This window comes from Odocoileus virginianus, chromosome 7 (assembly GCF_023699985.2).
Source record: "Odocoileus virginianus isolate 20LAN1187 ecotype Illinois chromosome 7, Ovbor_1.2, whole genome shotgun sequence".
NCBI lineage: Eukaryota > Metazoa > Chordata > Mammalia > Artiodactyla > Cervidae > Odocoileus > Odocoileus virginianus.
In genome coordinates this window covers 19,149,294-19,172,773 of record NC_069680.1, presented here as the reverse complement: position 1 = coordinate 19,172,773, position 23,480 = coordinate 19,149,294, and the positions used below count along the sequence as shown (strand labels likewise).

The 23,480-nt window shown below is 47.0% G+C and overlaps 1 protein-coding gene and 1 non-coding gene across 2 annotated transcripts; one reads left to right on the top strand and one right to left on the bottom strand.

The window, feature by feature from the left end:
• Nucleotides 1–174: 174 nt before the first annotated feature.
• Nucleotides 175–246, top strand: TRNAC-ACA (transfer RNA cysteine (anticodon ACA)). The gene has a single exon. It is a non-coding gene; the product is annotated as a tRNA-Cys (tRNA).
• Nucleotides 247–4,244: 3,998 nt separating this feature from the next.
• On the bottom strand, nucleotides 4,245–22,803 carry LOC110141067 (pancreatic lipase-related protein 2). The gene is made up of 12 exons (XM_070469849.1): nucleotides 22,752–22,803; nucleotides 19,907–20,061; nucleotides 17,713–17,838; nucleotides 15,139–15,273; nucleotides 14,292–14,403; nucleotides 13,148–13,267; nucleotides 11,800–11,919; nucleotides 9,384–9,502; nucleotides 8,832–8,961; nucleotides 7,518–7,629; nucleotides 6,014–6,181; nucleotides 4,245–4,343 (listed from the first exon to the last, which is right to left on the bottom strand). Exons 1-12 carry the CDS (start codon nucleotides 22,798–22,800, stop codon nucleotides 4,280–4,282), a joined length of 1,410 nt encoding a protein of 469 aa, XP_070325950.1. The 5' UTR covers nucleotides 22,801–22,803; the 3' UTR covers nucleotides 4,245–4,279.
• Nucleotides 22,804–23,480: the final 677 nt, after the last annotated feature.

Below are 23,480 nucleotides of genomic sequence, written 5' to 3'. Positions count from 1 at the left end.
AACAGAAATGTGTATAAATGGTAACTCTGTGTCTAGATGCTATCTTCCTGATGTTTGCTTTTCTCTTCAACAGAACATTTGGGAGATGTACTCATGGTGATATATGTGGACCCCAGCTCCTTCTCTGTTGTTGCTGAAGTTGTATTTTGGATAACTGGATGGGTGCAAATTACTTCCCTGGTGGCTCAGACGGTAAAGCGTCTGCCTACAATGCGGGAGACCCAGGTTCGATCCCTGGGTTGGGAAGATTCCCTAGAGAAGGAAATGGCAACCCACTCCAGTACTCTTGCCTGGAAGATCCCATGGACAGAGGAGGCTGGTAGGCTGTGGTCCATGGTCGCAAAGAGTCAGACACGACTGAGCGACTTCACTTAAATGTACTTAAAAAAAAAAAATTCATTTGTATCCTCCCAATGACTAGTGGAGATGAATCTCAAACATTAGTGAGTCAGGTATCTCTTTATGTGTTGCCTGCTTATGTCATTTTATCCACTTTACTATGTGGCTAGTCTTTCCTTCATGTATTCTGAATTCTAATCCCTTGTTGAGTCCACTTCAAATACTTTCTCTGAGGCTATGCTTGTCTTCAGTCCTGATCTTTGGTGTCTCTGTTACTCTTACAGAATAGCTCACGGCTGCCTGCCCTTCCTGCTTCCTTTATTGGTTGTTTATCATGTGCTGGGCACTGAACTGTCTTATTTAATCTTCATAGCCACCCTGTGTGGAGGAGACGGGGTACTGTTATTCCCCGGTGTGTTGAGGTTGAGAAGGGAAGGAGCCAGCCCAGGTGATACAGGCAGAGAGAGAGCTGGGAACCCAAGGCCAACTCACCCTTCCTTCAGAGCTGAGCATTTAAGTCCTGTATCACTTAAAAGAGGAAAGATGGGAAAGTGTCCTTACAAACTTTTAGAAGGAAACACACATGGCATTTCTCAGCCTTAGCTGTGTGTCTCCCAGGAGTTTTACAAACTACCGATGCTGGGCCTCAACTCAGAAATTCTACTTAGTCTAGGGTGTGTCCTGAATGTGAGTTTTTGTTTTTTTTTTATTAATCTCTCTGAGAGATGCTGCTACTTAGCCAAGGCTGAGAACCTGTGTTCTTTAATTTGTAGTTTTATTGAGATCTAGGAAGTCTAGGAGATCTCAGACAAGGACCTATTTCACAGCATCAGACTGAGAGCATACATGCTGTATAGGGCTTCAAGAAAAAACATTTTTGAAAATACAAAGAAAAAAGGAGAGTGAAAGAAAACCCCCAAGGTACTGAACTCAGACCCTTTAGTTCTGCTGCAAATGAGAGGCATTCTTGTAAAGGGAGGGGCAGGCTCCTTCTGGCCTCATTCTCGGAATCTCAGGGGCTGAATCACCAGCCGTTCTCTTCAATCCCCAATCCCTGCGACCATGAGGCCATTCACAAAATTGCTAAAGGAGCCATTTCTGCATTCTCAGAACTGAGTGGTGGCTACACCCACTCTGCCCAATAAGTGTGCCCTCCTCTGCCATCCTCAGGCCCTGAAAATGCCTCCCTCTTCCTCCCACCAGCCTACTTAGTCACTGGGGCCCCAGAACTGGGCGAGCAGGTCACCTGGGTGCCGTTGGGAGACTGAGCGTGGGCAGGAGGCCAAGATGGAAGGGCCACACTCTGCTGAGGTCCTGGCAGCTCTGCCCATGGTGGCCCTGAGCCCCCTAAGTTCTGGGCACAGACTCCCTATCCGCTCACTGGCCTTGGATGAAGACCACACAGGCCGAGGCCCTAGCCAGCTCAGGAAGGAAAGCTGAAACCTGACCCTAACCAGGTGTGAGGTCAGGTGGGTGAGTCCTCTGGGCAGCCTGCGGTTACAGCATCTGCAGAAACTTTGTAGGACCTGCAGCCAGGCTGCAGTTACAGGCCCTGTGAGTGGCTGCTCTAGGCCCTCCCACTGACTTTCTGGTTTTCTCCCAGGGAGAGGGATAAGTTGGGTGCAGTATCTTCCTGCGACAGAACATTCCAATTTTCTTTTATTTTGGCCCTGCCCCATGGCATCTGGAATCTTAGTTCCCCAACCAGGGGATTAATTCTCACTCCTGCATTGGAAGCGCAGTCTTAACACCGGATGGCCAGCAAAGTCCTCCAATTTCTTAGTATTATAGAACTCTTAACAGTAAATATTATATTTTAAAAAGCTTAAAATCAACACACAATTTGGACAATTCACAGAAAAAGAAACAAAGAAGGCCACTAAACACTGAAAAAATATTCACTTTTCATTTAGCACAAAAAAAAACACAAATTGCAACATAGGGAAAAGCACTTTCAGGCACCTAATAGACAAAAGGCTTGACAATTTACCAAGCTGGTGAAGGTGCAAAACCCTCTCGTGTTAGAACAAACCAAATGGAATTATCAATATTTGACTTTTTTGGCTCCCAAGAGCAACAATTTTATACAGTTTAGCCTATCATGTTGTTGGTCAGCAAGTAAACTGGAATGCAATTTGGCAACACTGATCAAAATAAACATCCTAAACATTTCTTGGACAAGTTTATATCATGTTAGAATATCATAAAAGGATCACTGCATGAATATTCCTAATAGGAAAATTTTGTGTGTCCATCAGCAGGGACAACCACACCACATACATCCCTCGATGGACTCTGTGAGGCCACACAAAGAATGAAGACACTCTTTCTGGACCATTGGAGAATAATATCCAAATTTACTGTTAGTGAGAAAAGCAAGGTGAGAACAGTGTGTATTGTATGCTTCCATTTGTTTGAAAAGGGAAATGACTAAGAAAGCAAGTACAAAAACTAGACTGTTGTCCGGAATAAAAGCTACTTGGCTATAAGGCTAAAAGACCAAGATTTGAGAGATTCAAGGCAAGAAGCAGGCAAAACCTTTATACAGAATTGTTCCTATGATCCTGGAACCAATAGAACTACTATAAACAAGTTCCCATCTCTTAGCAACTAGAGGTTAATGGTAAAAAAAAAAAAAAAGGCTGCAGCCCTGTTTTTGAATAATGCTTGGGGATCCCAGAAGAAAAACAAAATGCCAAGAGGTTTACAAAACATTGGGTGGCCAGAAAGATGAAAACGTCAAAGAAGTAAATCAAAGCTAGAAGAATGAGTACCTTGTATGTTTAGAACTTATACTTTTTCTGATAATTTAATTTTTCTGAAAAAATTAGTCGGTCACTTGTTCAGTTGCTCCGTCGTGTCTCACTCTTAGTGATCCCTTGAACTGCAGCACACCAGGCTTCCCTGTCCTTCACCATCTTCTGGAGTTTACTCAAACTCCTGTCCATTGAATTGATGATGCCATCCAACCATCTCATCCTCTGATACCCCCTTTTTCTCCTGCCCTCAATCTTTCCCAGCATCAGGGTCTTTTCCAATGAGTTGACTTTTCACATCAGGTGGCTAAAGTATTGGAGATTCAGCTTCAGCATCAGTCCTTCTAATGAATTTTCAGGACTGATTTCCTTTAGGATTGACTGGTTTGATCTCTGTGCTGCCCGAGAGACTCTCAAGAATCCTCTCCAGCACCACAATTTGAAAGCATCAATTCTTCAGTGCTCAGCCTTCTTTATGGTCCGACTCTCACATCCATACATGCCTCCTGGAAATACCATAGCTTTGACTAGGGGAATCTTTGTTGCTCTCTACGTTTGTCATAGCTTATAAATCCTTTTTTTAAAAAAGGGAGATGTAGGGCTGGGATATGTGAGATAGGTGTGCAAATATTCTATACAGAGAATATTTCAGGGAGAACTCGAGTTGTCTCTGGGAAGAGAAAGTGAGAGGCCCTAGGGCAAAGCTGGAAGGACAGGAACCTTGGGTAAAAGCTCACTTCTGCATCATTTGCATTTTGTGCCATGTTCATGTAGTAAATTCTTTTAAAGCTCCTCTCCCTCCATGGTGGAGGCAGATTCCACCTAGATTACTCCCAGAGTCACTCATGCCACAGGCTGCTCTTACGTGGGGTCTGCTCTCTACCCCAGGATACTGCAAGCTGAGTGGACAACATGTGGAAGCAACCTTTTAAAACAGGAGAGAATTCCACTGTCTAAGGATATAAAATCCATTAGGACAGACCACACAAAGTATCCTGGAAGAGAGAGATGGTGGAGGAGGTGGACCAGTAGGATGTTTTAGACATTATCTGTGGCCAAGTTGGCTCCAGTCCCCCAAATCTTTTCTAAAATGTGATCCAGAACATGCAGAATGTCAAACTAACAACATCAGAACTAGGCCATTGAAATTTTATTATCACAAAGATATAGGAGGCACCACATTTTTAACAAGGGTAGAGGGCTTGTAACGCATCTTCTTGCACTGTGTCGTTGCTGCAAAAATTATACCTGTGAAGGAAGACATTTCTGGCATGACGCTCTTTTGCTTGTTGAAAAGTGACTTCAGGTGAGTAAACAGTTCTTGGCTAACCCGCTGGAATTCAGACCCCTTTGACTGAAAAGCTCTGCTACATGAGGCAGAGTCTAAGTGATGCTCAGAATGCAAACCCCCTCAAAGAATCTCCTCCCCTCCTTGGACTTTTAATGAGCTGAGAGGGAATCAGTGGTCAGACCAAGGATTTTCAAAACCCAGGGGGTTATCACCAAGGTCTCTGTGCTATACATCATCTTCCCACTAATTATCTATTTTACACATGGTAGTGTATATATGTCAGTGCTACCCTCCCAATTCATCCCATCCTCCCTTTCTCCTCGCTGTGCCCACATGTCTGTTCTCTACATCTGTGTCTGTATTCCTAACCTGCAAATAGGTTCATCAGTACCGTTTTCTAGATTCCATATATGTGCATTAATGTATGATATTTGTGATGACCTAAAAGGATGAGATGGGGCTTCCCAGGTGACACTAGTGGTAAAAACTTGCCTGCCAATGCAGGACACATAGGAAACTTCTCATAGTTTGATCCCTAAGTTGGGAAGCCCCTCTGGAGGAGGGTATGGCAACCCACTCCAATAATTCTTGCCTGGAGAATCCCATGGACAGAGTAGCTGGTGGGCTACAGTCCCTAGGGTTGCACAGAGTTGGTGAAGTGACTTAGCACACACACACAGAGGTGGGATGGGAGTGTGGGGTGGAGACTCAGGAGGGAGAGGGGTATATGTATGCATCTAATAGATTCACTTTGTTGTATAGCAGAAACTAACACAATATTGTAAAGCAATTATACTCTAATAAAATAAAATAAAATACAAAAGCAAAGCAAACAAACAAACAAACAAAAAAAAAAAACCCAGAGGGTTTTGAGCCTGGCAATTCTGATCCTCTTTTAAGGTGGACTTCTTTTTTTCATATTTTTAGATACAGTTAGGTACTCTCCCAGCTCCTACCAGGTAAGGTTCTGTTCCCTCTGAATGAGAAGAGTTTGCCACTATGAGCTAGATTCAATACATGCCATAGTCTTCAAACAAAGCAATTTACATTTCTAACTGCTCCCCAGCTGAAATTAACTCATAGGTTTCCGTCAAGTACTGCCCAGGTGTCTTCCTTATTGTTTAAGATAAAAGAGTTTCATATTTGCCTGTTTCTTTTTTTTAAGGGTCTACATGATTTTATTTTTTTCTTTTTTTAAAAATTTATTTATTCTTAATTAGAGGATAATTGCTTTATAGTATTGTGTTGGTTTCTACCAAACACCAACATGAATCAGGCCTTCTTAAACATATCCCTAAATACTGATGCCTTGCTCCTGCCAACGTGAGTTTGGCTTAAGGCAATTATTTATTTTTCAAAAGTAAATTGATGGATAGGTGGAGAATTGAGATGAATTGTTGGGTAGATGAATGGATAGTTGACTGGATGGCCAGAAGCATGAGACGACAGGTGTCTGGATAGATAAGTGGACAGATAAGTGGACGAACACAAAGGGCTGGATGAATGTATCAGTGGATAAATGCATAGATGGGTATGTTGGTGATTGGATGGATGAATGGATGGACTGGTAAACAGATTGACCACTAAATATAGAAAATAAAACTTAGATGGAATAAAAGATACGCACTCAGTCCTATCTTCACCACCTTGCACTGTAATTCTGGAAGCCCCTAATTTGGGCCGGAAGAGATTTATTACATTGTTGTTCCAAAGGAACTTGACCTTCTGGACTTTTCCAATATTGAGGTCCACATCAATGTCATGCATATGACTTGCATCTGGTTGGAGGGATCCTCTGAAAACACAGACATAAAATATTTTATCAGGTGTATATATAAATACATAGGTTGATAGCAATCTATTGTTTCTCCAAACAACAGCCACTGTTGCTTGTTTTCTGCAAATAAATTGTATAGCTTCGTATACATCCAGGGACTGATAAATCACAAAGGTGTTTGTAAACAATACAACTTTTAAAAATATTAGACTCTAGATTTCTACTGTTTTTGTTTTTCCCTGGGATTCCCAGGTGACACAGTGGTAAAAAATCTGCCTGCCAATGCAGGAGACTCAAGAGATGCAGGTTCAATCCCTGGGTCAGGAAGATTCCCTGGAGTAGGAAATGGCAACCCACTCCAGTATTTTTGCCTGGAAAATACCATGGATAGAGGAACCTGGCAGGCTACAGTCCATGGAGTCGCAAAGAGTCGGACATAACTGAACGACTAAGCACACACACAGAGTTTAAACCTATAGGGAAGTTAAATATTTGGGGTTGCATATTAACCCTATTGCTTTACTCCGGGGCTAATTAATGCAATATCTTATGTTCAAAGATGCCTGTGGGTCAGCTGAGGTCATTTGTTATCACCTCATATGTAGCACAGGAAGTGGTCAAAGAACTTTAGCATGAAAATTATTATGTAGAACTTTGTGCAAAAAACAAGCTATTTTTGCAGCATTGAAAGTGTGAAAGCATTAGTTGCTCAGTCATGTCTGACTCTGTGACCCCATGGATCATAGTCCACCAGGCTCCTCTGTCCATGGAATTCTCCAGGCAAGAATACTGGAGTGAGCTGCCTTTCCCTTCTTCAGGGGAACCTTCCTGACCCAGGTCTGCTGCATCACAGGCATGTTCTTTATATGAGCCACCAGGGAAGCCCTTTTGCAGAATTGTTATGCATTTGTCCAACATTCATTTACCAAGCACCTCGGATACCCAGCAGAAGCAGGCACTGAGGCTCCTGCAGCAATGAGGAGGTGGCCTCAGGCTTCCTTTGTGTGGATGTGTAGGGGATGAAGTGTGTGTGTTGGTGGGGAGGGAGTTGCCACACAAATGCACCTGGCCTGGGGAGAATTTGATATTCATAAAACCTAAGTCAGGAAACAACAACTGACAATTCAAAAGAAGTCCGCACTTGTCTCATGTTAAATAGTGAGTTCTCCCTCTTTCCTCTCGTGTGTAAATGGGGTGATTGAACCAGATCTAAGACTTCTATCCAGCTTTGACATTTCAGGATTCAATGGTTCTGTATCATAGATGGCTAGGTTTATAAAGCAGTTTATGCCTAATCTCATATGAATAATCTACCATGGAAAGTCTGGTCATTTCACTTTACTATCAAACTTACTTGAAAATTTGATATTGTTTTGAGTTTCCATTACTTCCATACAAAGCAATTCTGATGTACCCCCTCACTTTCTTTGTTCCAGCCAGTGTGACGGATACCCTATATCTCCAACCTGTCCAAAGAAATGCAATCATTAAATTAACTCATCTTGTTGAAAAAAATGACCCTATGGAGGCAGTCTTGTTCTAAGCTGAGTCTTCTGCGGGTGAGGGGTTGGAGTGAACATGTACAATGATTTTCTTCGGTGAGGTTTGGTGTCCTAAGATTCGGGTTGCTCTCCCTGGACTCCCCCAACTGCCAATCTTCTGGTATTAAAAACAACATTGCAGGGTCCATTCTTGAGCACATATTCTCATTCACATATGCAAGTATTTTTCCTAAGTAAATTCTGAGAAGAAGAATGACTGGGTTAAAGTCTTATGCATGTAAGACTTTATAGAAACTGCCGAACTGTGATCTTTCATGACAAATATTGTGAAGATCACATGAAGTGTTTTATAAAGTGCTGCATAACTTTTTAAAATTTGAAACTCCTTTGAACAACAATTGTTCTTCATTCGGTTACCATTACTTACAACACATGAATCTTGATCATTTCACTATCTGGTATTTTTTAAATGAGAAGCTGGGCAAAACAACAAAAACACAACATGATTGTGTGTATGTAGGGGGACTGATATGACATATAATTAGTGGGGAGACTTCTTGACTTACAGCGACTTTCCCCCACCTCATCTAAAGGAAATCAGTCCTGCATATTCATTGGAAGCACTGATGCTGAAGCTGAAGCTCCAATACTATGGCCACTTGATGCAAACATCTGACTCATTGGAAAAGACCCTGATGCTGGGAAAGATTGAGGGCAGGTGGAGAAGGGGACAACAGAGGATGAGATGGTTGGATGGCATCACTAACTCGATGCACATGGGTTTGAGCAAACTCCAAGAGATAGAGAAGGACAGGGAAGCCTAGCATGTTGCAGTCCATGGGATCGCACAGAATCGGACACAACTGAGCAACTGAACTGAACTGAACGCTCTACTTCTGTTAATGGATCCATCCTTCTTGCCACAGGGGTGAGTGGACTTGTAACCCAGCTTGGGCCAATCACTGTACTTTATTCCATTGATCGGGATTTTTGGTTAAAGGGTGAACTTGAGACCTAAGACAAATGCCATTCTACTGTCCTTCCATTATAGCTTAAAATGGTTGGAGTTGAGTTTCCGTTAAAATTGCTACTGAGGGTCCTGTGAAAGCTGAAACACCTTTAAAATTATTTGCAAGAATTTTTAAATTTGTAAAATGAAAACTTACTTGTAAAGTTACCACTGCTCCCAGTGTTCAGGAAAAAGGTTTGTCCCACCGCTCTGCTTTTCCCCTGGAATTGGTCAGCATAGTGCCCCATTTTGGGACATCCTCCCTCTGGACAAGGAAAACAGCCACCCTAGTGAAAGAAAACAGTTTGTCTGTGGGTCGTAGGCCTTGGACTCATCACTCACTCTATCAATCAATTCATCTTCTACTCCATCCATCCCTCCATCCATCCTTCATCCATCTTCTTACCTACCTATCCATCCTTCCGTTCAGGTATCCATTCCATGCCTGCTCCCCAGAACCCCACACTGATCCATGCATGCTTGCATCCATCTACCCATCCATGCATCCACTGGGAATTTTCCAGAATGAAAAGTTGGGGATCTAGGGAAAGCCCAGTACAGTTCGGATCTGTGCTGTTCCTCTCTTGCCCATCCTACTCCTGGGGAGGAAGGCTCTCTTCAGCCATGGAGTTACATCTCTGCTCTGTTCCAAGCACAGGCACGAAACCACCACCAGCACCATCTTCCCGGGGCCCCTGGTGTGCCCTACCTCCTGAAACTCTTCGTAGGAGGCGCATGGGTAGCCTAGGAAGCCATCGGGGTTGAGAATGCTGCTTGAGTAGTACCTGTAGCTTCGTAAGTGACTGCAGGCCATGAAGTCTTGGATTCCTGGGAAGACAAAGGCCACAGAGGCTCACAAGAGGCATTCAGCTTGTGAAGCCTGAACCATTCTGAGAGAGGAATCACCTCTGCATTTCGCAGGTGGGTGTCACTGCTCCTGAACACCTTGGCCACATTCAAAACTTCTATCATTGACCTCGACATACTTGGCAAGTAGAAAATTTGGGGGCTTGTTTGTAGTGGTGGTTGGCTGGAGTTGCTTTCTCCTCCCTGGTACTGTCCATTTTCTGGGGAGGTCCTCCTCAGGGCTAGGCAAGTGTTGGGGAGTGAGAAGTTCTAACAAGCACCTTTATCTAATCCTCCAGGGCCAGGCATGTATTGTAAATGATTGACAAAAGCTTCGGGGCTTTGGGGGCATGGCTAGCGCTCTCTCTCTCTCTCTCTCTCTCTCTCTCTCTCTCGGCTTCCCAGCTGGCTCACTGGTAAAGAATTCACCTGCCAAGGAGGAGGCCCAAGAAACACAGGTTCAATCCCTGGATCAGAAAGATCCCCTGGAGGAGGAAATGGCAATCCACTCCAGTATTCTTGCTTGGAAAACTTCATGAACAGAGAAGCCTGGTGGGTTACAGTCCATGGAGTCACAGAGAGTCTGAGAGAGAGTCAGATGTGACTGAGTATATATATACATATATATTTCACCTTTCACATGAAGCCAGCTTTTCTGTCTACCACCTCAGGCTGAGAAATTCCTCCTTCTTACTCCTCCAGGCACAAGGTAAAAGCAATAGAGGGCAAGGTCACCGTGACCTTTGACCACTCTCACTGCATTTTATTGACCATCTTTCTCTTTAAACCGAAGTCCTCTTGTTGGGGGAAATTGCTTTTTTTAATCTCTCCAGCTATAAATACTTGGTACCAAACTTCCCATGGAGCGATCCACAGTGACCCTGGCCGACCTGGTGGCCACTTCTGGGAGGTCTGCTGGGCTTTATCCCTCAACGCGGGGGAGAAAAGAAGGTTGCCATTTGTGCTGGGGGAGAATTATCACCCCACAGTGCCCCCAGTCCTGCGTGTCCCACACCAGCACTCATTACCAGACAACAGAACCTGTTTCGAACTTAATTGTTTCTTTCATCCACAATTGCTACCCAGGGATTACATAATAGAGGAGCAAGTGGATGTAATTGTTCCTCAGTGCCTGCGCCAGGGTGACCGGCACGCACACAATAGAAACCCACTCCAGCATCTAGGCTGTTCTCTGTCTCCCTGTCGTCTCTCTAATTAAACCTGGGCTCCTTCCTATTATGTGTGCCCAGCCTGTCACTTCTGGGAGAGGGCAGCCCACATTGTGACTCTGGTGTTCATTCTGGGAGCAGATCAGCAGAAGAGCGCCCCCACCCCAGGAGGTGTCTGGTGCTGAGTACAGAGATCAAAGGCTCTACCAACTGGTGATGGATGCTGGCTGTTGTTTTATCGACTCTGCTCTTTCACATGAAGCAATCTTAAGATGCTACAGGAGGCCCCTCAACTCAAGGTAGTGAGTGGACCAGAGCTTGCTCTGGGCCAGCGCAGGGTACCAAGGAGAGGCCCGATGGCCCAGGACACAGCCTCTGGCCTCGGGGAACTCCCAGCTTGGAAAAATAAAGACTGAAATGAGATGATCACAGACTCAAAGTCTCCACTTTCAGGGAGGAGAGGGAAGCCTGTTCTCACTGAACAGTGACAGGAATAGCCCAAAGCCAGGAAAACGGATGGCTGGCTGATGGCGATAGTGCTTCAGGTCACGTAACATTAGGGGCTATGAGCCTGATTTCTCAGATAAGCAGAGACACACACAAGGTTAGCCCCCCTCTCCCAGACCCCTAGCCTCTGCCTCCTCACCATGCCTCCAAACCCCCAGCGCACATCCTCCTCCTCCTCCCCATTGTCTTCTTACCAACTCACTTCCTTTCAGTTCCTAGCATCTGACAACAGCAAATGGCAAGAAAGTCAAAACCCATTCACATCTTTGCTTCCACCCTGCAGTTCTTCAAGGGACGGACCCTGGAGAGAGCATGGGAACCAAAGCCAGAACTGGGTCCTAGCTAATGGGCGAGGGCAGCCCATGTCTCAGCATCCTGGTGCAGGGAGGGGGTTTGGCTCAGGCTGGGCATGTGGTTGGGCTTTGCAGCTGGAAACTGGACAGCCTTGGGCGTTTTGTCACTTTTCTGAGCCAGTTTCGTCTGTAAAATGGGGCTAACCAGAATAACTGTCTCAGGCCACTGTGGTGAAAATGTCTGTCAACACCACACATCCTGCCTTCCCTCCAAGTGGAGCAGCTGAGCTCGCTGCTCTCATTCACATACCTTGCCATATTCCATTTATATCTATGATGGTTGACAGGATATTTTTCTGACACCCAGGCATTTCCTTTCCTCCATTTGGGTAGAAGTCCAGGTGGCCCACCTTTTGTATTGTTCCAAAACCTGAAACATTGGCAGCAGACGTGAACAGGGAGCGGGGAGGAAAGTGGTCCCAGAGTCAGGTGGTGGCTACAGAAAGCATTCAACTCCTTCCAGCGGGAGCAAGAAACTTCTTGGCAAATTTTGTCCTCGGCACGGCCTCCCTATCTCTGGCTCTGCAGAAAGTTCTCAGAGATGAGCACTTGGCAAGACAAGAAGGGAGGAGAGAACAGAGCACATAAGATGAGGGGGAAGGTAGGCTCTGGGTAAGCGGGCACACGTGTCTGTGTCTGTCTGTCTGTCTTGGAGAGACTCTGAACAACATGGATACTATTATTGGTGTCCTGATGCCATTATGCACCAGAAGACATATGTCAGGGGCTGGTGCAATTTTTATGACTTTACTCATTTAAAATTTTTGGTTTCTACATTATAGTGTTATGCTGAGACCACATAAATTATATTGCTGTATTGAGAACCAGAGCATAGCAGTAGGTGGTTTGGATTTTGAAGCCCACAGGCCCATGATCACATTCTGGTTCTACTTACAGATCTGTGATCCTGGGCAAGCACTTAACCTTGTTGAGCCTCAGTTTCCTCAGCTATAAAATGGTAACAACAATACCCTCTTTCAGGGCTGTCACAATGATTAGTGAGTGAAGGTGTACAAGATGTTCAATGCAGCACATGGTAAACCCTCCGTAAGTGATAGCATCATGAAAACATATTCTTCACTGGCACATTTCATGAGTGGTTTTGCAAGAAAATATTGCAAAAAGAATGTTGATTTCAGAAGAATTAAGGATGATATTTAATCTCCCACAAAACAAACTTTAACCAAAGCTTTGCCATAAGAAGAAAAAAAAATCAAAAATTAACTTTGCATTTTGCAAGTACAGGTCAAACATCGATAATAAATATATCTGCCACTCTCAATATGGGCAGACCAGGGAAGAATGTAGAGTTTGTAGACTGAGTGAGCCTCCCATGGCCTATAGAAGTCTGTTGTCCGGCCAGGGGCCTTGGGTTGTTATCACTGGCACTGAACTGTTGGTTTGTGACTGACACCTATTTTGGCTGGTTGGTGCCCAGACTGTTTCCTGTGGCTACCTATTTTGTATACCACCCTGCGGTGTGTGTGTGTGTTGGGGGGGTGGGTTGGGGGAGGGTGGCAGGGGTTGCACGCCTGGGCCTGGAACTGCTCCCATCAGTTACAGCCTTGGTCCCTGAGAGGTGAGGGGAGGCGACTCACCCAGGAAAGGGATTATGGGAGCAGAATCCGTGTGAATCACATCCACGAAGATGGCGTCGGACGGGTCCAGCCGAACCTCCTCGGACGTGCCCTCGAAGCATGGCTGTGCCGGGTCCAGCCCTGAGAAGGAGGGGGAGGTGGACAGGGAGGCCACACTCTAAGACCAACCAGGATCGAAACCCTGTACCCACGAAATCCACGGAGATCCCTGGACAAAGGGCGCCACACCCCAGCAGTCACAGTCGGAAGAATTCAGAAGGCTGCCAGGGGGGTCGTTGCCTATCAAAGAACATCCAGAAGTCCCCACCGTCTGGCTCCATGGAGGATCGAGGTGGCGCCCTTGCTCCCCTTGTCTCCCTTTTTCCTTTTCCACTCACTCCTTCCTGTGGGGCCGCTACTCCCCAAGCCTGATCTCCTGGGCCTGACCCGGTCCTTGCCCAGCCTCTGAGTCCCACACAGTCTGCTCCCTTGTGTCTTTGCTCAGGCAGCCCGCAGCCTGCAGCTCACCTCCCCACATTCTCCCCTAATCTGAACCTCCTCCAAGACCTCCTCAAACCCCAGCTCCTCATGGAACAAGTGGCTTCTCCTTTCTTGGCCCATCCCCCTTCCTTGTTGTATAGACTTCTGATGTGTTAATTCTACTTTGGATTTTATTTGCCTACTTAGTTGTCTGTCTCCTTCACTAGACTATGGATTTCCTGAGGCACTGAGTGAAAAGTCGCTCAGTCTTTTCTGACTCTTTGTGACCCCCATGGACTATCCAGTCCACGGAATTCTCCAGGCCAGAATACTGGAGCAGGTAACCATTCCCTTCTCCAGGGGATTTTCCCAGCCCAGGGATCGACCCCAGCTCTCCTGCATTGCAGGTAGATTGTTTACTAGCTGAGCCAGCAGGGAAACCCTTCCTGAGGCAGGGGCCATGACAATTTCACCTTCAAATAGAAGCTGAGGGTGGGAGAAGCACGGCATCCAGGACTCGATGACCTACATCTAGTGCTGGTGCTGCTAAGTCAAAGTGCCTGTTCTCCCTGAACTTGGAAAGTGGGAATAATAACAATCACCCCCCTGGCCGGGTTACCCTCCCTCCTCCTCCCCCATCCCCCCTCTCCCTCCGACCCCATCCTACATCACCCTGCGCCCCTACCTGTGATCCTGCCCACTCGGCCCCCCAGCCTCCTGCCGGCCTCCGCGGCCAGTTGCGCACCCAGGCTGTGGCCAATGAGATGCACGTTCTCCGGGCCATAGCCCAGCTCAGTCTGCGGAGGGGTGGAGCATCAGTTACCAGAGGAACAAGTAGAGAGATGTGCTGGCTCTGGGGGAGCGGGGATAGGGACAGGACCCAGCCTGGAAGCTTGGGAGGAATGACCTCTGGCTCCAGGCCGCCACCTAGGACAGCGTGACTCGGCCTCCCGCTGGCTGCAGTCCGCAGGTCCCGGGGTCCAGCTGGCTTGTGGGGGCACCGGTGCTGACCAGCGGCCACTGTGTCATCTGCAGGCCGCCTTGGCCAGGACTGGCTGTGCGCGCTGCGAACTCCCATCCGCACCCCACCATGGGCCTCCCTCCCGGAGTCGCCCTTAGGGGACAGTTCAGAGCGTGGTCCATGGGCCTGGCTCTGGGGTTCTCCAGAATCAACCTTCCTGAAGGCTGTATCAGACCTTCCCTAAGGATGAAGACTCCACTGGACTGAGAGCTGCCGGGCAGCCCAGCTCACTCTCCAATTCCCAGACCAATCTTCAAGGAAGGCTTATTTCAAAAGGGAAAACTGAGGCTCAAAGAGGCTAGTCTGCCCCAGGCCTCACAGCTAGGGATCTTCAGGACAGCTGGGGAGGGAGAAGTGTGCAGCTTCCTGAAGCAAAGGCCTTTCTTGGCTCCTGGCTTCCAGGCTCTGCCTCACCGCATGGGTCCCCAGGCTGCCTCTGGGTGCTCTGGGGTGCTGACCTGCCCCTCTCCCTGCCCCCTCCCCACAGCATGTGGCCCAGGCAGGGGTTTACCGACAGTCCTTGTATGAAGAATGCTATCTCTGCTCCCACGACCCGAGTGTTTTGGACGGCTTGGGTATATTCTGTCCACGCCCCGTGTTCCCAGTCCACACAGATGCAGTTCACCTTCTCCACTTTAAACATTTTCTGGGGAAGACAAACCAGTTTATTAATAGCCACCGGTTGCACACTCCAGTGATAGGAATTCACGTCTATCAAGCACCTAGCTTGCTTGTGTCAAGGCTTTAATATTCCTCACATTTGTCCTGGTCCACACCACAGCCCTATGAACTGGGAATATACTTATTCCCACTTAGCAGATGTGGAAACTGAGGCCTGGAACGAAGTGACCTGTCTAAGGTCTTACAGAAGGTCATTGCCACAATCAGGTCGGAAAGATGACTTACTACGTCAGGGATTAGCAAACTGCTACCTGAGTGAGAAATCCACCTGCTTTCATGACTGTGTGTGCTCAGGCACTTAGTCATGTCCTACTCTTGGCAGCACCATGGGCTGTAACCACCCAGGTTCCTCTGTCCATGGGACTTTCCATGCAAGAATATTGCAATGGGTTGTCATTTCCTTCTCTGGGGGCTCTTCCTGACCCAGGAATTGAACCCATGTCTCTTGTGTCTCCTGCCTTGTCAGGTGGATTCTTTACCACCACGCCACCTGGGAAGCTCAAAAGTTTTATTGCAAACAGTCACATCCATTCGTTTATCTACTGCCCACCCCTGCTTCATAGCCACAACAGAAACCATATGAACGACAATCATGTGACCCACAAATGCTACAGTATTTATTACCTGCTCTTCTACGAGAAAGTTTGCAGACTCTTATACTAGGTAGTTGAAGCCACAGAGGGGCTGCTTTTATATTCCCAACAATGCTTGTATTGAGGGACAAGTCTGATAAGATGAAATTTAGACAGAGGTAGGATATCACTCTACCGGATACATGCATCTTTTGTGTCATGTGGTATTATCCAAGCACAGATACTGGTCCCTTGGGAGGAAAAAGAAACAACTTCCCTGGTGGTGCAGTGGCTAAGAACCCGCCTGACAATGCAGGGGGCAGGGGTTCAATCCCTCTCAGGGAAGATCCCACATGCTGTGGGACCGTTAAGCCAGTGGGCCACACTTCTGAGCTCATGCTCTACAACAAGAGGAGCCACCGCAATGAGAAGCCCGCACACAGCAATGAAGACCCAGCACAGCCAAATAAATAATAACAGAAAGTGAAGTCGCTCAGTCGTGTCCGACTCTTTGCGACCCCATGGACTGTAGCCTACCAGGCTCCTCCGTCCATGGAATTTTCCAGGCAAGAGTACTGGAGTGGGTTGCCATTTCTTTCTCCAGAGGATCTTCCCGACCTGGGGATTGAACCCAGGTCTCCCTAATTGCAGGCAGACGCTTTACCATCTGAGCCACCAGGGAAGCCCAAATAACAGAGAGGGTAACACTATTTCCTTTGTTCATTCGGGGAGGCCTCCATTTCATAGAGGAAAGGAACACTATTTCCTTTGTTCATTGTTGTTCATTGAGGTTGGGAAGAGTTGGCTGGACGTTAGGACAACATGGTGGATCGCATGCACCAGGCTCTCCAATTTCCAGGTCTACACAGCCTCCCTCTGGGCCTCAGGAGACACTTGTGAACATCCAGCCCAAAGGGAACAGAGAATCTTGAGAAGGAGCTGCTCAGGTCCATCTCAGCGCAGCCTAAGCCTCTAAGAGCCATGCATGGGCACCTCCTACAAGCTAAAGTTGTAGACACACAAAGTTGTGGTATCTTGTACACGGAAGACCTGGTTTTGCATTCCACCTCTGGATTCAACTTTGGACAAGTACTGAATTTTGGGGGGGCCTTAATTTCCTCATCTATAAAGTGAGAACCATAACTGTACCTACCTCACAGCCAGGCTGGGAGGGTTAAACAGGACAAGGACTGACTGTGGAATGATTAGCACAATGCCAGAGTCACGATAACTGTTCAGGAAATGGATGGCATGAATAATAATTCATTACCAATATTCATGATCACTTTAAAGTTGCACTGCCCAGTACCATGGCCACTAGCCACTCATGGCTCTTCACAATTGATTACAAAGAAATAAAATTTAAAATTCAGTTCTTTGGTCACATTAGCCACATGTCAGGTTCTCGATAAGCTCAGGTGGCCAGGGGCTCCTGATTTGGGCAGCACGGATATAGATTTCCATCATCATAGAAAGTTCTACTGGATAGCAGTGCTGTAGGGGATAATGCATTTTTTATGCCACACAGAGGTTTTTACAGAAACCATCAGAGACAAATGCCAGGTAATTGGCTGTCATCGCCACCTCTGGGATTTTCTGATTGGACTCTGACTCTGGGTCTTTTCAGCATTATAAGGAGATGTTTGGCTAGAGGTTGGTGAGTTGGGAGAACTTGAAAGTGGGTGCCCCTGAGAACCTGAGTTTTCCTCGGTGGTTTTAGGAAGAACCTGTCTTTCCCTGAAGGTCACTGTTTCCCAGCCTCCGGGGTGGCAGTGTCTGATTCTGTCTGCTGGTGGCGTTTGTCTCACTAGATGAGGAGGGTGGGCGCCTACCTTGCACATGTCGGTAGGCCAGCCTGAATCCCCATCATCTATAAAGCCGTGGATGACGAAGCGTGTCTTGCGGTCCAGTTGGAAGTTTGAAGCTTTGACAGTGGCTAGGTCAGTGATATTGATCCGCTGGTTAAATGAGAAAAGGTGAATTTGAATGCTGGCCTTTCCAAGCCACAGACCCTTTAGAGCCCATTCCCGTAAGACTGAGGTCACAGGTTCAATTCTCATGAACCTGGGTAAGGCTAGAAAAGGAGTTCCTGACCTATTTGGGTTTGAAGATAGAATTCAGAATGTCCAAGTTTATGGATTTTTATACACTGAAATACAGTGCTTTTTTAACTAATGAGCAAGAAACCGCAGTAGTCTTAGCCACACTCTGTCACCAACAGAAGTCACAGTTATTTTCATCTAATATTATAGTCGTTTTAGATGTTTAAAAATATCATTTGTACTCATTACTATTTAAAATGACAGAAGTTATTAGACCAACCCCTAGACTGTGTTATTTAGCAAGATAATAAAGCACCTAATTATTACTGTATACTTATTTTACCATATATTACCATATCCCACATTAATCTTTTTAAATGTTCTGATAACTGTTTTTCCAATATAGTTAGTATCCTTTGTGAAGTGAAAATTGCTCAGTCATGTCCATCTCTTTGCGACCCCATGGACTGTAGCCTGCCAGGTTCCTCTGTCCATGGAATTCTCCAGGCAAGAGTACTAGAGTGGGTAGCCATTCCCTTCTCCAAGGGATCTTCCTGGTCCAGGGACTGAACCTGGGTCTCCTGCATTGCAGGCAGATTCTTTACCACCTGAGCCACCAGGGAAGATGACTCCTTTGTATCCAATGCTTTTTATTTTATGCATTTAAAGCCCTTTCTGCTCCATGAATCTGTATCTCCCGTCATGCCTGCTGCTTCAGGCCCAGAGGCTCCTCAGCTTCTCTCTCACAGGACCTCTTTGGCCATCTGCAGACGTCTACCATTCCCTTTCAGGATTTTTTTTTTTTTGGCATAAATTTCTTTTTTTTAATCTACTTTTTTTGTAATGGGGACTCTGAGTGTGGGGTTTGTCACCTAGAATCTCACAATAGGTGACCCTGGGAACCTATATCCAGACACAGTGCTATCTCAAACTTGGTTTGGGGCCAGAGCTGTGAGCTGCTTGAGTTCTGAGCAAATTCTCTTAATTTTTAAAATCTTAATTTTACAATTATTTTTTTTCCATGCAAGCGCTTATTGCACAATCAAGTGTATTGCCTTAGGAAAGTCATTCCCTGGTGGGTCCAGTCCATACATCCTGATGTTCTAGAAGGACTCTCATGACCTTGCACCTTCGGGAGCTCCAGTCTCATTCCCTATTTTTAGAAAACTTTTATTGGAGCGTAGTTGCTTTACAATGTTGTGTTAGTTTCTACTGTACGGCGGAGTGAATCAGTCATACATCCTCTCTTCGTTGGGTGTTGTTCCATTTACTCCACAGAGCACTGAGTTGAGTTCCCTGTGCTGTACATTCAGTAGGTTCTCGCTAGGTATCTACTTTCTACATAGCAGTGATAAATGTCAGCCCTAATCTCCCAATCCGTCTCACTGGCCCACTTTCCTCCTTGGCATTCACACATTTGTTCCCTACATCTCTGAGCAGGTTTTTCGTGTTCATTTCTGAGCACCTGGAGTAAGCTTGCTGGTCTTCACCTGGCAGCCTTCTTGGGAACTGAAGATTGCTCCGAGGGTCCCCAACTTTTCTCCTTTGTCATTAAATGTCCCCTGCTTCCCTTCTAGCTCCTAAGGAAGGATTTGTGTCCCGGTCCCCCACTCTGAGGGGCTTTGCTTCCTCTACTTCTTGGTGAGAAAGAAGCCAGACCCTCCCAGGGACACAAAGGCCTGGCTTTTTCCATAAAAGCTACTCATACCCCCTTTCTCCCCCAAACAAGGTTCTAATCCTAGGAAGTCCTGAAGTTCTGTGCACAAGTGTATGAATAATGTCAGTTTCCAGGTTGGGCATCCATAGATTTCATCAGATCCCTAGAGTTCAGACAGTTCTAATTCTATCACTGGTGAGGAAGCACCTTCTAGAAAGTTTCAAGCCATGAATTATTCCTTAGAGAACCATAGGAAGGCTCCAGTGTGGGTGCCCAAACCCTCTCCCACCCCACCACCACTATACAGTTATTTTACACCCTTCTTACTTGGTAGTTATTTGGATTCTCATTTGTGTATAGAAGAAAGTGAGCGTCGATGTCCTCGGGGGACCAGGGAAGTAACTTTAAAGGCCGCTGAAGCGTTCCAGTCCATGGATTTTCATCAGAAAAGCAGCCAAACGGTTCATAGCAAATCTCTTTTCCTGGGTCAGGAAGAGGAACAAACAGGACCCTTGTGAGGTTCTGAGAAGGAGCAATGTCATCTCAGCTGCTTGCAAGGACTCTTCAGGGTGCAGCCCAGGGCTGACCAAGGCCAATCTCATCTTCATCTTTGCTTTCAGTGTTCCTCAAACTTCTGTGTAATAAGAACCACCTGGATGCTGGGGGTGAATGATCATATACACACTCCCAGGCCCCTCCCTCAGAGATTCTGATTTGGAGGGTCTGGGGTGGGGCCCTGGAGACTGTATTTAATAAGTGCCCCTGTTCATCAGGCAAGTTGGAGAATTCCTGTGAAATCTGGGAATCTTTGGCCCTAAAACTACCTCTCCCAGGAAACTCCCAGATGGCCCTTTCTAGCCACTCATCAGGTATTTATCAAGTGCCTATGAATGCCCATAGCACAGAGATGCTACGTGATGAGTCTTGAGGTCTCCCTTATATCCTGCACAGGCCGTGCACACAGTAGGCATTCCCGGGCATTTGTTCAATTCACATGTCTTCATGTCATCCCTTAATGCACCTTTTTTCCCTCAAATCATTCTCTGCCATTTCAGATTGCCCTGCTATTCTTTAAAAAGGTAAATGCCCTAAGAACAGAGAGAATTTGTTTTCACATCATACTGTATATAGTAGAGGCTCAGTATATGCAATTGATGACCCAAACGACCCCATCTAAATCTGAAGGTCCTTCTCCAGTCCATGACGTAGTTTCACAGTTATGTCACCCCTGGTATAACCAAGGGTGACATAATTTCAAATCTAGAGGATTACGGTGGATTTTTTCTCTTAGGCTTCCTCAACTGATAGTGTCAAATGTTGGTCATTCATTGAAAAACTGGTGATAGTTAATACTTGTTGTTTACAATGTACCAGATACCACAACAACACTTTATCAGTATTAGCCATTTTAGCCCTATGATCAAAGAATTTACCTCTGTTTGAAAGAAGAGGAACCCAGGGCACAGAGAGACAAAGAAAGTTCCCCAAGGTCACAGTCAGTGGTGGATCCATGATTTGAATCCCAGAAACTTAACTGGGAATAAAGGTAGGAGCTGGGGTGTGTGTGAAAGTGTGAGAGTGTTAGTCACTCAGTCGTGGCTGACTCTTTGCGACCCCCTGGACTATAGTCCACCAGACTCCTCTGTCCATGGAATTCTCCAGGCAAGAATACTGTAATGGGTTACCATTTCCTTCTCCAGGGGATCTTCCCAACCCAGGGATCGAACCTGGGTCTCCTGCATTGCAGGGGAATTCTTTACTGCCTGAGCCAGCAGGGAAGCCCCCGCAGCTGGGGAGCCACAAAGATAAACCAGATCCAAACCCTGCCCTGAAAGAGAGGAAATGTAACTGGGAAGGAATAATGATAGTGTTGGATATACTGTGGGAAGAGAGAACAGTCCTGCCTTAAGGGCCACAGGAGTGGGCATGACTCTGGTGGAGCTGCCTGGAGCTTGGGAGGGCTAAGAGGGTGTTGGAAGTGACTAGGCAAGGGGATGACCCCAAGGAAGAGGAAGGTGAGGAGGGTGTCTGGGAGTGACCTTTGGGAATGCCCACTCCCAGGGCAGGAGGAAGCAGCAGACCAGTGAAGGAGACCAACGAGGGGTCCAAAAGGCCTGAGGAGCAGCCAGACCCCACCCAGGGCTCCGCTGTTAGGGGCTGGGTCTTGCTGCAAGGCCAGGGTGGATGCCTAGAAAGGTAAGAAGGGGCTGGGGACGAGCTGAGGAGACAAGGGGCAAGAGTCTGGCTGCAGAAGAAAGCCCTTGCAAGGACTGGAGGATTTGGGGGCCTGAGCCAGGCAGTGGGGGGTTCTGACTGATGGGACAGGAGGTGGGAAGACGGGACAGCGTGGGAAAGAGTGCACCTGGGAGGCACCCTTGCGAGGAGGTGGGGGATGGGAATAAGCAGGCTGGGGCTCTAGGGGCCTTTGGGAGGTGAAGTAAAACTTGTAAAGTAAAACAAGTAAAACTTGTGCTTTTAGGGCAGTAAAAACTTGGGTTTCTGCATCTCCCCCAGGCAGGAGGCAGGCCAGGATAGGAGTTCTCAGGGGGACACATCCATGCCTTTCATTCTGCAGAAGTGCCCTTGTCCACGCCCAGGGACTGAGGGTACTGGGGGCCTAACAGGAACCCCCCACACACACACACACTCTCCACCTGCCCCCACTGCCTGCCACCCGCTTTAGCCACTGGAGAAATGGGACCAAGCTGGACGATGCTGGGTCATCTGTGTTGAGCAGGCTGCCCTGTATTCGCCATAGAGTCAAATTCCCTGAATGGTACTGATCATTGTATCAAGAAATACTGCTACTGCTAAGTCACTTCAGTCGTGTCTGACTCTGCGACCCCATCCCTGGGATTCTCCAGGCAAGAACACTGGAGTGGGTTGCCATTTCCTCCTCCAATGCATAAAAGTGAAAAGTGAAAGTGAAGTCTCTCAGTCATGTCTGACTCTTTGCGACCCCATGGACTGCAGCCTACCAGGCTCCTCCGTCCATGGGATTTTCCAGGCAAGAGTACTGGAGTGGGGTGCCATTGCCTTCTCTGATCAAGAAATAAGGTTAACGTTATTAATTAGCATGATGATAATGGTGGCAATGATGCCTCTTGTCTGGCTCACCCCAAGCAAGGCCAGCTCAGGCATGGTCACCAAGGGGTGGTGACCACATCCTCACCTCTGACTGTGATCAGCAGGAGAAGACTGATGGTCCAGGAGGGCAGCATCTTCATGGATGAAGATAGAGACGCACACGGACACCCAGAAGCACAGGCAGGATGCTGGTGAACAGGGTAGGTGTCCCTCAGTACCCCCGGGGCCCTCCCAGGAGCCCTGAAGCCTCCCCGCACAGGGAGGTGGGTAGCACCTCTCTCGGATCCTGAACTCAGCCTCAGCACCCCTCCTCTGGGCCAAGTCCCTCTGGTAGCCCCAGCCCCTCCCACTCCCTGCCCTCACAGGGCAAGTGATTTACCGTGTGGCCCCAGAGCTTCCACGCACAGCCCAGCAGGTCGGTCATGGCTTTTTATAACCAGGCTTTAACCTTTGGATTTTTCAGGAAAGGACTGGGGGCGGGGGCAGCGGGGGCGGGGACGAGGTAGGTTGGGCAGGGAGCATCCTTCCAGAGAGCCCAGACAGAGTTATAAAAGCCCTGCAGTTGGAGGAGCTCAAAAGAGTAAAATAAACACTGTTCAAATACAGCTTTGTTTGAACAATATCATCTAAGACCCAGAGATTGAAGGTTGGAGATTTTTTTTTGCTTCAGAGCCAAGAGGAGATCCTGGGTGAATAGTCAGGTGCCGTCCCACTGTTTTAAAAATTGACATATAATTTAGATGCTCCAAAGTACATAAATTCTATGTTTAAAACTCAAGTACAGTTTAGTGAACTTTGACACATGTATGAAGAT